This window comes from Numenius arquata, chromosome 3, assembly GCF_964106895.1.
Source record: "Numenius arquata chromosome 3, bNumArq3.hap1.1, whole genome shotgun sequence".
Classification (NCBI taxonomy): Eukaryota; Metazoa; Chordata; class Aves; order Charadriiformes; family Scolopacidae; genus Numenius; species Numenius arquata.
The window spans coordinates 58,999,150-59,013,618 of record NC_133578.1 but is presented as its reverse complement, the minus strand read 5'-3'; the positions used below and the strand labels follow the sequence as shown (position 1 = coordinate 59,013,618).

Sequence of the window (14,469 nt, the reverse complement as noted above, 5' to 3'; positions counted from 1 at the left end):
AAAAAGAGGCTCAGACACTCAAAACAGTGCTGACATTCAAAGGATGAACAAAATGTTGTATAGTAGCACAGAATTTTTGAAAGTCTCTTCAAAAATGCTGGAAAGAAGTAAATGACGTTGTAGAGTTTTTTTAAAGTAATTACTAACAATTTACAATCACATAAATAAAATTATAATACACATATTGTGAATGCTTTGCCAAGAGACATACATATAGGCATTCAGTAGATCTGGAGTACTCAGATCTGTGATTCCTAGGAGTGATAAGACTGACTAAAAAATAAAGACATTAAAATAAACCACTATTGTTTTTATCCGTATTCACCTACTACTCACCAATCTGACTTTCTAGCTTTTCTTTGAATCATGAAGATTGTCAGTTATGTTGGGGTTTGTTTTTTTTTTAAAAAGAAATTCAATATGACTCCAGTAGTCAATGTTGCAAGAAAAATATGCGTGAAAAAGCCTGCACTAAAACCAGAACATGGGCAATTTTGTGTGCCGTAAACTTCTAATTCTTATTCTGATTTATATTGTCCCTGAGTCCCCATATAGCTCCCTGTATCAGCTTCCTCCGCAGTGAGCTGGGGCTCGCATTCCACATGCTTACTGAGCATCCTGAGGAAAGCAGCATAACTAACGGCAATTTACACACATACCATCAAATTTTCTTTATTTCCATCAAATTAAACAAAATGTTTTACTGTACAGAACCACTGCCAACACTAACAACCACTTTACCAGACAAAACCTAGTTATTTTATAAGGAAAGGCAGACTCATCAATTCTACAGAAGCTTTACCTAGCAGTTATTTCACACATCCAATTTATTACCTGCCTTAGTATCAGCCGATATGAGAAAACCAGGTGACTTCATCTGTTTTATTATGTTTCAGGGCTTTGTTTAGTAAAAATCTCACATTTCAAAATATAACCTCATATTTAAGGGACATACCGCAAGATACTAAAAATCTGCAGAAAGCAGAGTACAAATCTGTTGAATCATTAATTGCAAGTTAATTCACTAAGAATAGTCATGAGAAACCAATCTTTAACTACAAGATTTAAGACTATTTTGAAAACTATGAAGCATACTAAAATAGTTGTGATGATTCTATTAACAAAGATAGAAAAGTAATGTTCAAGAGTTACACATTCCAGCTCTTCACATCACAACAGTAAGATTTTTAAGAATAAACCTGATGCAAAAGTAAACTCAATCTCCTTTCTCCTTCCACCTTAAATCAAAAGGAAAAGACAAAAATTTCAGTATCTGCAGTGTCTGACCATGCAGAACCTATGACACGGAATTCCCCCTATCAATTTTCCAGAGTTTAAAACAAAATTATTGGCAGATTCTGTAAACACAGCATTCTTAATGGAAAGATAGATGCCATCTTAAAGAAACACTCATACCGTAATCAGTATCAGACGGACTAAGATACTGAAGTATGTCATATTTATTGAACAGTGAAGCTTTCCAACCTATTTCTTTTAAAGACTAATAATCCCCAATCTGGCACAAGAGCTAATCCTCCACTTGTCATGATTCTTTTTGATTAGCATTAAGTAGACTCAAAAGCGAAGTGAGGATTTGAACATTTATCAATTTCTGCATTTTATTAGTAGAACATACCAAAAGAAAGCCTCAGATTGTTCTAAATTTCATGGTTGCAAAGAAAGTATTAGTAGGAGAATTTTAAGGGACTGACACCTCTAAGAAAGGAACAATTTCACATCTGTATAATTGCTGCAGCATTGAAAAAAATTGTATTTTGCATCTTAAAATGAAAATCTTATTTTTTTTTAAATTTGTTTTTATCAAGGACTTAACATCTTAGAAAATGTGCATTTGGACTAGGAGTTTGACAGATTAAAATAATTTCCTTCAAATTGCAATATGCAAATCAAAACAGAAGTGGGAACAACTGCAACAAAGACAAAGGGAAGGAATTACAGAGATGTCAAAAAATGCCACAGTCTGAATAGAAGCACCATAATGAATGTACTCTTACCAGACTTTTTTTCCATGGAAAAGACATGGAAAACCATGGAAGACAGTTAAATCAGGCCAAATCTTGCAAATTAATCTATGCAGGCACAGAGCTGCTGAGTTGAAGCTGACACTTTAAGGATAATGTCAAAGCTTAAGTAGCAATGATGAACGTAAGTTTTTACAGGGCTCTAGGGGGAATCCAATAAACAATAGTCCATGAAGTCTAACACCAGCACACAGCAAATTGGCAGAAGCTATAAAAGCTAAAAAGCTAAAGCCTGGAATCGGAAAACATGAAAAATGCTATATAGCAAAGAAGAGTAAGAACAGTTTACACAGAAGAAAGTAAGGTTTCCCAGATCTACTGGAGTTCTTGAAAGGAGTCACTATGAGTGTGGATGAATAAAGAACCATTTAAAAGTCAGTTTTGACTTCAAAAATAATTTCAACAAGATCTCTCACTCTGAAGCCAAAAGCTCTGAAGAACACTAAGCTGCCACAGGGTAAGAGGGGAAGGTCTCCACACGGATAAATAAAATAGCCAAAAGATATAAAAGAGGAGAAAAGAGTTCTTGTCCACCAGCAAGTTCTCTGCACTGAGAATACCAGTCTCCTGTACTAAAAACTACTGCTCAGCATCTTCATAACTGATCTAATAATGGAACTAACAGTGGTGAGCTAAAACTAATTGATGATGAGTTATTTAAGTATAAAGAAAAAAGCAATCTGCAAGCAACAGCATTCATACCAGTGAATGTCAGTGTGATAAAACAGCCCTTGAAATTGAATCTAGATAAAGGGTTGCATACAGAGTAAAACAATATTAATTCAGTGTACAAAGTAAAGCGCTCTGAATTTGCTCAGTTACGAAGGAGAGGCAAGAGTTATAATAAACAGTTCTATAAAATGTCAGTCCAATGTTCAGAAGAGGTTTTAAAAAAAAAAAAAACCAACAACACTGTGATGTTGGAATTATCAGAAAAGAATAGAGAACAGAACACATCAGTGGCATCATTTTGCCATTGTGTAATTCCATAATGTTCTTGCATTTTTAATACTGACTGCAGTTGTCCTCTCCTTCCTCATCCAAATATAGAAAAAACACACCAGAAAGGACACTCAGAACAGCAGCAGGGTTTCACGGCACAGAACAGCAACAAAAACTGCTAGACAGATTAGGACTTCTCATCTGAGAGAGAAGAAAAATGCAAAAGAACCCTAAAATCATAAGCAAGAATAAAGTGAACAGAAAACAACTGCTGACTAACAGATGAATTCCAGGCTATCAAATAAAATTGATTACAATACACTGAAAGTTTGGGGAAAAAAAAAAAGAAAAAGAGAAGAGATTTGCCCAATTCATGAATAAATGATAAGATTTCATTTCTGAAAGATATTGTAGACAGACACAACCAAATTTATGCAAATTCAAAAAGCAGTCAAAAGATCAATGCAGAAATTTCATTAAGAGCTATTAAAAACAGTTATGACTTCTGGCACAGGAAAACCGTAACATGAAGATGAACAGAAATTGGCAGAAGAGACCAAAGCATACTGTACGATTGCCTTGTTCTGATATGCTTCTCCCAGTATCTGCTATTGGTCACTGTCAGAAACAGGACAATAGACTTTTGGCATGACTCCCGTATAGCTGTTCTTATATTCCCAAAAGCTTAATTTCAAGGGACAAAATCTCCCCCAGCATTTAAAAGCGGTACACTCACAAAAATAACACATGGGAAAAGTGCTGGAATGATCTCTGGTCTCTCACCTCACCAATCAGGATTCAACAAGAAGCAAAAACAACTGAGAAAAGGTAAATGATGCTCTAACTGTCAAAAGAAGAAACATTTTTTAGGCTTCATGTAGTGCATCCCCAGCTTAATCATCCATCCTCTTTGGGACTACCTGAAGCAGCAGAGGCAGCTCTTCCCACCTCTCACCAACTCCATCCTGTATCAGACACAGCGTCAAGCTATGTAGTTTTAAAGGGAATCAAAAACAATCATACAATCTTAAGTTTAGGACTAGTTGTGTCTTTCCTGGCAGTACCAGCAACATATTTAATGAAACATAGACACATTATCTCAAAAAATTCCCTCTGTTAGTAGATACTTAATTAGATGAGCAATTTTCCTTTCTAAAACTTAAAGCATCCTGTAGATAAACATACAAATCTGCAAGAAGTTAACGGGAGGTCTCCTGTCTGTTCAACATAAATGCACAGCTACTGCAGGAGTTTTAAAGAAATATCACTGTTCAGATGAAGAGAGGTCCAATAGTCCGACTTAGTGCTCATTATTCTCATCTCATTTGACAGAGGTAAGAAATTGGGAAAAGAAGTTACCTATACAGTCAAGATGGTTGTAATACACAATGACAGAAAGAGACGCTAAGAAGAATGAACTCAGATATTCATGATATATAATTGCTGCTTTAATTACATGATACTAAGATTTTGTCCTGAATCTTTCTAGTATCTGGACTCCTATATGTCTTCAACCACCTCCTGTGTCTTTTCTGAAACATGCCCAGCTTAGCTAGAAAAAGAATCTCAAAATAGCATGGGAAAGTGTAACTTCCTATGACTGTGTTGTTGACCATACATCATTCCTGCCCACTCCCATAAACAGAGTTGTTAGTGAAGTATTTCACAAACCCTGAAAGACAACAGCTTCACCCAGAACACAATTTGTTCTGAAAACTCTGTGTTTAATTCTTAGTTCACACAATTATATTAGACCCATGAAGTTAATGAGATTATCTACATGCCCTAAGCTAAGCAAGCATATACAGTGTCTTGTTGTATTAAAAGCTTAGTTGAAAAAGTGGCAAGAAAAACAGCAAAAGAATTATCCCAATAAAGACATGAGATTTTATGTGGATTAGAATTAAGGCAGAACCTTGTGCCTTATCTCACTTTCCCCTGGTGTTGATCAAGTGCTCTGCAACTTTCTTGATGGCTGAGTTGAAGAATCAGGAGAAGCTGCAGGTCCCACAAGGATGCCAGTGGAGTGGGTTAGACACCAACCTGTCTTCAACACACGAACTCAATTTCCTTTCTCATTGTCAATCTTTGAGCTCCTGGGAAGGCCGTTACAAGTAGGGCCCAAATGACAAAAATATTTAGCTGTCTAATTAAAACAGATGGTCCTACATTCAAATTGCTCCCCACAAGCAGAATCTTTGCCAGGGTAAAATAATACAAAAAGGCCTTCAACTAAATCTGATACAGACATGTACAGATAGTTTAAAAATTCCTCATTTAATATTCATTCCAGAATTGAAATCAATAGCAAAATCAGAGAGCTAACTGGCTGCTTAGGACCTGAGTCATAAATAATTTTGCAGAGCTGGACTTTCACCTGCTCTCCACATGTAAAATGTCAGTACTATTTCATCTCACATGGCTGCTGAGGGACAAATACCATTCAAGATACTACTTCCATTTGTAAGGTTCTTATACGGGATCCCCATTCCCAGAAATGAGGACTTACATATCAAATAGAAAATATGGATATATCAATTCCATGCAAATTTCCTACTGAATTCTACACAAGCAATCCATCCGAAACATAAACACCAATGTAGTATCCAGACCACTAATAAAGATACTGAGAACAGTGATCAACTTAAAATTTAAAAATCCCTAGAGTTTGAATGCAGTATTACATTTCATATTACAAAATGATATCAAAGTTTAGCCACTGTATTATATGAATTTACAAAGGATATCGCAAAACAATAACTACTTACTTCAAAAGACTACCAGTCATTTTAAGGGTGTGCAGATTCTGGCATTTTTGAAGTAGCATGGTTGAGCATTCAGCCTTCTCTCCAGAAGATATGAAGTGTACCTGGGTTTTCTTTAGTGAAAGAACAGAAATTCCATCTTGCAGAACCACAAGTTTGGTTACTTGCAGCATTCGAATGGTATGTGCCTTCACTATTAGAGCTAAAACAGTTACTGACAGAACTAATACACACCAGGTACTACAGGGAATAAGAGACATTTCACCAGTAGGTCTCAAAGCTATTTAGTGACAGCAGAAAATACAGTGCCTCAAGGCAAAATGTGATTTTTAAAAATTATTTCCTTTTTTTGGCGGGGGTGGGGAGAAGCGTCCAAGACTTAAATGTTAATACAAATCCCTCTGTTCTGATCTCCTACCCACCCTTCAAGTCATCTGTTCCCCTGCATCCGACCTGACCTCTCCTGTTACAACTAACCACCTAACCTTTCGTTACCTGTCCCTCTCTCTTTTGGTCCTCACAATTCTGCTTCTTTCTCTTTTTACTCAGTTCCTTCTGGATGTTTTTGTCCTTCTGCTCATCACTTGGGTGCAACTCAGAAAAGAGAGGAGCCTTCCTACTTCCTACAGCCATGAGGAGCAAATGCAAGGAAGCCCTGCTTAGTCTCTGTAGCCTGGGATAGATCATGCTCAGTACAAACGGGATTTAAAGAAGATGTATTTAATAAAAATTCCAGCAGAGTCTACTGAGAACATGAAGTGAAGATAAAAGCTGCATTCTACCAAGAGCTCTTTTCCTGTTAGTATCCAATGCTTCCCTCCAAAGCAGAGCAGGATGAGAATTTCTCAATTAAATACATTAACAACAAAAACAAACTAAAAAGTACTTTCTACCAACCCTGCTAAAAACACAATGACCCTCTTATTTTGTTCTGAGGAACAGACTAAGCATTTTATCTGAAGATCCACAAACAAGTATAAAGATTTTCAATTGGATACTACATTAAATTTTAATTAATTACAAAGGCCCAAAATGGAAAATGTTATGCAGCCCTAATAACAGAGTAATCTGCCAGCTACAGCTCTAATAAGCTTTCATTTCAACCAAAATGGACAAGAATGGAAAAGGTTCCCATTCTTATCCTATTAAAATGAACACAAGTCGTGCTTTCCACAGGAATCACATTTCATTCATTAACGTTAAACTCTTTAGAGGAGGGACAGACTCGTACTCAAAGCCTACATGCTTTGAAAGATGAAACACGATCTCTGAAGTGACATTAACATTGCTCCACTGTCAAATAAGTCACCTTTTTTAGCAAGTAAGCTCAGAGCATGATAAGACATTGAGGTGATCATCTTTTAAAAACAGAGACTACTTTGAATTCTACCATAAGAAATGAAATAATTACTGTTATCTTAATTTCAGAGCTTTGCGTGCAACAAAACCTCCTCCGAAAGTATAAATGTCCATTACATAATGTGAGTTCAAAGTTCACTTTTCATAATGGAAAAGTCTGCTAGGTGTCTAAAATAAATAATTTTTTTGAAAAAGCTTTTTCCATGCTTCTATTTGAAACTGTCAGTCAATGCAAAGTATGATTTTACATGATTCGTGTGAACAAATATCTATGTTTCACTTAGAGAACGTTGCCAAAACATTGAATGTATATAAGCAACTCCATGTGTCAGCAGACCAGAAGAAATCGCTGTAAGGTAAGGTGAGTGCCAAGATAAACTCAGCAACAGTTTCTTTTTTAAAATCTTGAAATATTTATTTTCCTACAGCAGCCACATGTGTGCATGGAAATAATTAACAGGTAAAAGACACAAAGAAATCTGCACATAACAACTTATCAAAACTTTCTATTTAACTTTCACTCTTCACATGCAAGGCTTAGCCAACCTATTTTATAGTAATATAGCAAGGAATCTTCGCTTTGCATTTAACACTCCACTGCTGTTCTCAGATCTTAAGAAATCCAATAGATCACGAAGCTGTTCTAATATTTACATCTTATGCTGCTAAATATTACCATTTTATGGATCTTTATGATTTTGTTAAGGAGGAAATCCAAATTAGGTAATACTCATGCATATTACTTATTTAAATATATCATTTTGTTTTATAAAACTATCCAACAAACCACTCAGATGACGTTAACCATATTGAGACAACTGAAGAGCAGAACTGCCAAAAATGCACACTTCAAAGATCTGTGGTCCACAGAGGTCATTGTAACATCATGCTCCGTTTTCCACTGGCTTCAGCAAAAGGTCATAAAATGTGCACCTCGATGATCTATTCTTCTGGCTTCACTATAGATGGGTTCCATCTTGTTTTAAGATGACTCTGAAGACTTAGTGTCTCTGAAACTCTTTGGGCCATACACTGATAAAATCCATCTACATTTACTGCAGACAGCTACACACCTTGTGCTCAGACTTCTACTCAAAACCACTACAGATTTCAAAGGGCAACTGCATTTCCCCCACCTTTGTCTCACAGAACACAGTTAAAGCAGCAGTGCTCTAGGGAGAGCGAAAAACAAGAGTGAAGAACTGAAATAGTTCTTCTTACCCTTGCACAAAATATATGAGTTCTATCACTTCTAGAAGACACAGACTTTAACCTACCACTGTTGTCCGAGTGCTGAATTTAGTATTAACATTTTCAGATGCGTTGCCTCAAAAATAATTTTCTGGTTTGGTGGCTTTGGCTGTTTTTCGGTTGTGGGTTTTTTTTTTTAAATTTGTTTGGGAGGATTCTTTTAATGGTTTACGTAGTTTAAATGATGGCACTTTATCTACATCCTGCTCTTTCATACCCTAGTTACCCCCAGTTACCTGTGTTTTTTCCCTCTCCTAAATAGCAAACCACATCAGATAACTTGACCAAAGAAAGGCAGAGGTTCAAAACGCACCAAGGAAGGTTTACATGAGACTGCCAAAACACCTGCAATAGCCCAAGTATTACATTTACATAGAAGTTTACCCAGTAAAGAGAACCAGTTCCTCGAAACGTAGTGATGCAGACAAACCTACACCCTCCATATACCATGCCAGACAATGATTAATAATAATTAACTGACTTTGCAACATATGATATAAAAATTTGAAACTCCATTGTTTCTTCATATTTCTAGTTTTATCATTGTGGAAAATAATGCATTAAAATATATTCTACACGTTTCCCTAGACTTTCATTTTGGCATCTAACAGCTCAAGGTGGCTTACACAAGTATTTGAAAAACGCCTAAAAGAAAAGTACAGCCTGTCTCGGATTTTGTTTTATATGATTGGAAAACTTTATAGCATTTTGATTCAAAAGTTAGTAAAGTCTCCCAGACAATAAACCAAAATAACTGTTATTCAAGCACTACCTGAGTGTATTCATACTTAAAGATTAAATAAGATTAAGCATTAGGAAGACAGAAGACACATGGCAGACCAGATTGGTTCTTTAAATACTGAATATTCAGGGCAAATGGAAAAGCTGAAAAGCCCAATCTAAACCCTACTAAGACTGCTGGAAAGGTTGCTAGTTATAATCTTGTCTTCTAAATTCAGTGTTTAAGCAGGTATTGCATCATGCCTTCTCATCATGAAACACAAATTTCATTTGTTCTAATAAAGTATTATACTAGAAAACTAAAGGAAACAAATACAGGAATACAGACACACGTTTTTCCACAGTGACACCCCCAACATGTTACCACAATTTCAAACAACAAACCACTGCAGTTCAGAAGCATCTTTTAAACTTACTGTGTTAGTTGAATCTTCTTGTAAAATTCTATCATATAACTGGATGGCATCATCATACCTGTTCAAAGAAATCACTCACGTTTATTTCTGCTAAGACAGAACTCCTGACTTTTTGACTGTCTTTGCAAACTTTTCACTTAATTATTTTAAAACTTCATGTAAGGTTCTTCTGTTATGATCTTATAAAGTATAAGCAGCCACATACAGTAAAGTGGAGGGATTCACACAGGAGTCCACCCCTAGACTACATCCATAGACCTTGAAAGAAAATGTTTTCCGCCATTACAACCTAGGTTTTGTTAATTAATTCTGGTATTTGAAGTATGCTCGAAACAGGTTACTCTAGCTGCTATAAATGCTTTATACCTTCCAGGAAACAGATCTGTGTGTTCAGCCAGCTGTGTAGAGAACCCAAAGCTGGACAAATTAAGTAATTCAACTCAAAATACATTTGATTATACAGCTGTTGTGCTATCACCACATAACTAGGGAACACTTTGTGTCTTCATGTACAGTTTGGCAAGTAGTTTTTCAGAGCTACTGTTGATTGATTTTGATGCTACACATCCCCTTCTTGCCTTGGACACCCATTTACGTACTCTCACTGCTCCCTAAGCACTGCTGCGATGTGCAAAGCTCAGCTGCCCACTCCAGGTACCATCAGGTACGAGAACAAATTCGAAAGGTAGCACAAAAGCAGAAATGAGTACAAGGTGACTGCTACAGACTTGAGCAGATGTGCTATAAAATGCTGTATTCATGTTCCCTGTTAGTTGCTACTTTATCCAATGTATTTTACAAGACTGAACATGATGGCCACAATCCCAGCTTTACAGGATGAAGTTCCAGAATTCTTTTCATTAGCCAATGTCTACAGGGGATATCTCAGTCTACAGGGATGTTCCTCACTGTTTCCTCTTCCTGCTGGGGAAGGCAGGATCTTATCAACTCCTGGAAATCACTCCTAATTTAACAAGAAGCTCACTTCTTCCACTGAACATGGGATCACTTCAGCCTAAGTCTCCTTGGGCTCTCCAGAGCATGGCTTACAGCACCTGCAGGTGGGTTCCTACTCAAGAAAACCCAGAGATGAAGCCTCTTTTTCTTCTCTGACTTCTCGAGAAGATCTATGAAGATGAAACCTCAGCTTTTGTTAATGCCTCTCTCCTCTGTTACCCTAATCTCAAGGATCTAACGTGATAGAGAAATTTTGTCGAGAATTTTTACAAGCACTTTCCACAAAACTGTGGCTCAATCTCACTTCATTGCTGAAACAACACGTAACATTTGTGCAGCAGTCATCTCCCACAAAGATCTGTTCTCGTGCAATAACATCTTCAAGGTAGTCACATATGCCTGAATAGAATTATGATCCTCTGCAGTTCTTAATAGGTTTCAGGAAGGGGAGAAAATCTGCTGTCATTCTCTCACTGTCTTCCTACCTATACCAAATGAAGACAGAAAGAGAGCTGGGTTTAACGGAAATTCTTCATGAATGTGTATCTGATATAAAGCGAGTGTGAAATGTGGCACATCTAGCTGCCCTGAGACTCCTCCTGTGGTTGTGGAGTCGGCCCAGTTATCCACTCTTTTGGATCCAAGCAACGGATGTTCACTGGTGGCTCATATCAAATAACACCTTCAAAGTTAATTTTGCAAGAATGCAATGGGTGAAGAACATCTGCTAACTAAATAAAGTGCAAGAAAAAGCATTTAGGTGTTCACTTCTGAGTTCTAATTCCTTTGTATCAAGATGGCCCAAAGGCTCTAAATTTCACCAATGCTGTATGCAAAACATGGCATGGTAGAACAGAATGTTGATATCAAGGATATATCCAAAGGAGAAAGGTAGAGAAAAAGGTCAACATCAAGCCCTGAGGTCATTCATCTTGGAAAGATATAAAGCTTTAAGCTGTTCATTATTTTAATATTCCTGTTAATCTTAGTATGTTATAACCGTTCTACAGGATAGTTCACAAAAGTCTGATTTTTAGGCTTTTGAGTTGTTTCTATAACAAACTCTATACAACTTAATAAGGATTAAATCTACTAGATTTATCCACACTCAGAAAACAAGGGAGAAGGAAAAAAAAAAACCACCCCATCCTGCAGTAATTAGGAGCCTAGGAGAACAACGAAGGCAAAAAACTGATGGCACTGATTTTCATATGCTGCTCTAGCTCTGTAAGATGAAACGTATACCTCGCAGACTTCACCAAAAAAGTGCCTAGTGTTTTATTGTATAATGATTTATGCTGTCCTATAAGAGATCTTTTTGATCTATGAAGTCTGATGGAAAGATTGCAAAATGCAACACTGCATAGTACACGCAAAAATGCAATAAAAATGTCTAAACATTGTAATATGATCATACAGACCACTATTTCCTATAAAGAAGCTGCCAAACATTGCTTTGCCATGTTCTTATCATGCCTGAATGCTTTTTTAAGACATAGCAAGCACCTTTCCAGATGGAAAGTACATTTTTTTAAATTCAGGTTTTACCTTTCCATAGCTTCAAATCTCATTCCAGTTAATCGTTTTACTCTGTGGCTCCCAGGAAACTGTCGCCTTAGTTCCTGAAGACAAAACTATACAAATAAAACACAAAATACTATTGTTAATGTAATTTTCTACACAGAAGCTGGAAGAAAAAAAGAAAAATTCCTTGGCAGATGAATTCAACAACCTGAAATGGCACTTCTGAGTAAAAGCAAGTACCAATTTTTAAAATAAGCAATAAAACGTGTTGATGAAGAGAAGCTCAGAAGTGGAAACTTTGTTAGAAGACTAATTCTAAGAAATATCTTCCATACAGGTCATTAGATTGTCAGGCCTTCCTAGAAATAGTTATTTGTCTAGAAAATTAAACTCACCTACTAAAACACTTCTGATACTATTAAAACTTGAAGTCTACTTAGTTGCCTCATAATAACACAAGACAGTAAAAAAAAACCAAAATAAAGACAGTAAGAGCTTATGTGATACTTTCCTAATAAATGGATATCTCACAATGGAACAAACTATGTTAATACTACACTCTGTGTTTATTTTTAAAATAAAACTTTGAAATCCAAAGAAAATGTTTGTCACTGGCTTGGGTTGAGCCTGCTGGCAGAAAAGGCATAGCTTCTAACTCCTGAAATCAATGAGACACCTGGGCTAGATAAAAGAAATTAATCCCAGGCAGATTTCTCTGGATTAGCAAAAAAGGATGTTTGATAGAGGGACTGAGTCACAACTTTCCCAGAGCATACTAATTCTAACCATATCATGAATGCGGCTAGATAGCATTGCAAAGTCTGTAGCTGACTCATTACGGTGGGAGGCAGGACAGTCCCCAGGCTCTCAAAAAGACCAGTGGTTTGAATCACATTAAAAGCTTCACACAGAACCCTCCTTTCCCAGGCATTTATTTATACAACTCATCTTATAAACCTGTTTTTCAGACCTAAGGTTCTAGCAGAGGCCTATCTACATAATCGGTTCCATTTCATCACAACCACTGGTCAAAGGAAAACTACAGAAGCAAATCAGTAAAAACTAGTAGGTTCCCTCTCTGTTTCTGTAGCTAAACAGGTTGCTACAGCACAGCAAACAGAAAGATTCACATCTCTCCCAGATGCTAAAAAATGGAGAAGGAAGAGAGAAAGGAAACAGTGACCAAACGAGTAATGCTAAGCACAGAATATTTGCATCGTGATCATCTTAGTTTCCAATGAACAAAGATCTCAACAATAAAATTTCACATAATGAGACTCGGGTTTAGTACAGAAACAGTTCACTGGCACTTTGAGTGATGTCTATGTGAACTACTGCTGCTCTGGACAGCAAATTGTCATAAAAAACTACATGTACTTAGCAGCACACTACATGACGTCTTAACTAATCTGTGAACATTCTTAAAAGACAGGAAACTTACATAAAACTTCAGAAAAGTAGTTTCACTCCAACTTTTACAATACAATCAATCTAGATTTTAAAAAGAACTTTTGCAGACAATAAATCCACCCTATGGCCCACTGATCTGGGCATCCTGAAGGACAGTGATTTTCAGCATAAAAAATGCACTGCTTTTCTCCAGTAAAATATTTAGATGTCAAAAATTGTAACATTTGCAATAATACTGAACTCCACAATCTGCAGGTGGATTTTTACATCGAGAAAAACCCCACCAACAATATAAAAAAGCTGATGAAATGGCACTCAAGTGCAGAAGTACTTCAAGACCAGAATTGTTCACATTAGATCTGATGACACTATTATTATTAAACCAAATACAGCCACCACAAGGCCAAAATAAACTCCTGTAGATTAAGACATCAGACACAAAGTGATATGAAAAGCTGTGAGACAGTCACGAGCAACTCAGTGCAACACTTTCAAAACCAAAAGTGCATGAATAAACTAGACTAACTATATCTTCAGAATACATTCTGAATATATATTCAGAATATTCTATTCTCCAGAATATCTTCTGGACTCAGAAGCACTGAATGTCCTCTTTTTAAACTTAACCTGTAATCCCCATAATCACTTAAATTACGGAGGACTGGTCCTGCACTATATCAATAATCTACTTTCGAGATTCTCTCAGAAAGCAGTCACAATGGTAAATCTCATTTGTGTGTGAAACTTAATTTTGCAGTTGATTTGCTTTCTGATTGTTCTGATCACGTTGCTTTTTAATTTTAAGGGTCTGACACAGGCAAAGAAATATAAACCTGGGCTTCAGCACGTAAAGCACTGGTAGTGCAAGTGCCTGCCAACAGTAGGTGGTTTCACTAAGACACGGGGGTGGAAGAACTGGCTGACTGCAGCTGGGGCAGGCGATACCCAGAATCATTTTGTGCAGGAGAGAGGACAACAGCAAGAAGAAAAGGGAAGAAAAAGAAAAAAATAGAAGTCATTTGGAGCAGATGAGACCTATCCCCCTAAGCAAAATGCATCACA

At 36.6% G+C, this 14,469-nt stretch overlaps 1 protein-coding gene across 2 annotated transcripts in view; it reads right to left on the bottom strand.

Moving 5' to 3' along the window:
• The window catches only part of EMC2 (ER membrane protein complex subunit 2), a 42,796-nt gene that overhangs the window by 17,598 nt on the left and 10,729 nt on the right, over positions 1–14,469 (bottom strand). For both annotated transcript variants that reach the window (XM_074146069.1, XM_074146070.1), the window contains exons 4-5: positions 12,022–12,107; positions 9,517–9,574 (exon numbers count right to left, since the gene is read on the bottom strand). In XM_074146069.1, the coding sequence (XP_074002170.1) occupies positions 9,517–9,574; positions 12,022–12,107 (144 nt within the window). The remainder of the gene's footprint in view (positions 1–9,516; positions 9,575–12,021; positions 12,108–14,469) is intronic.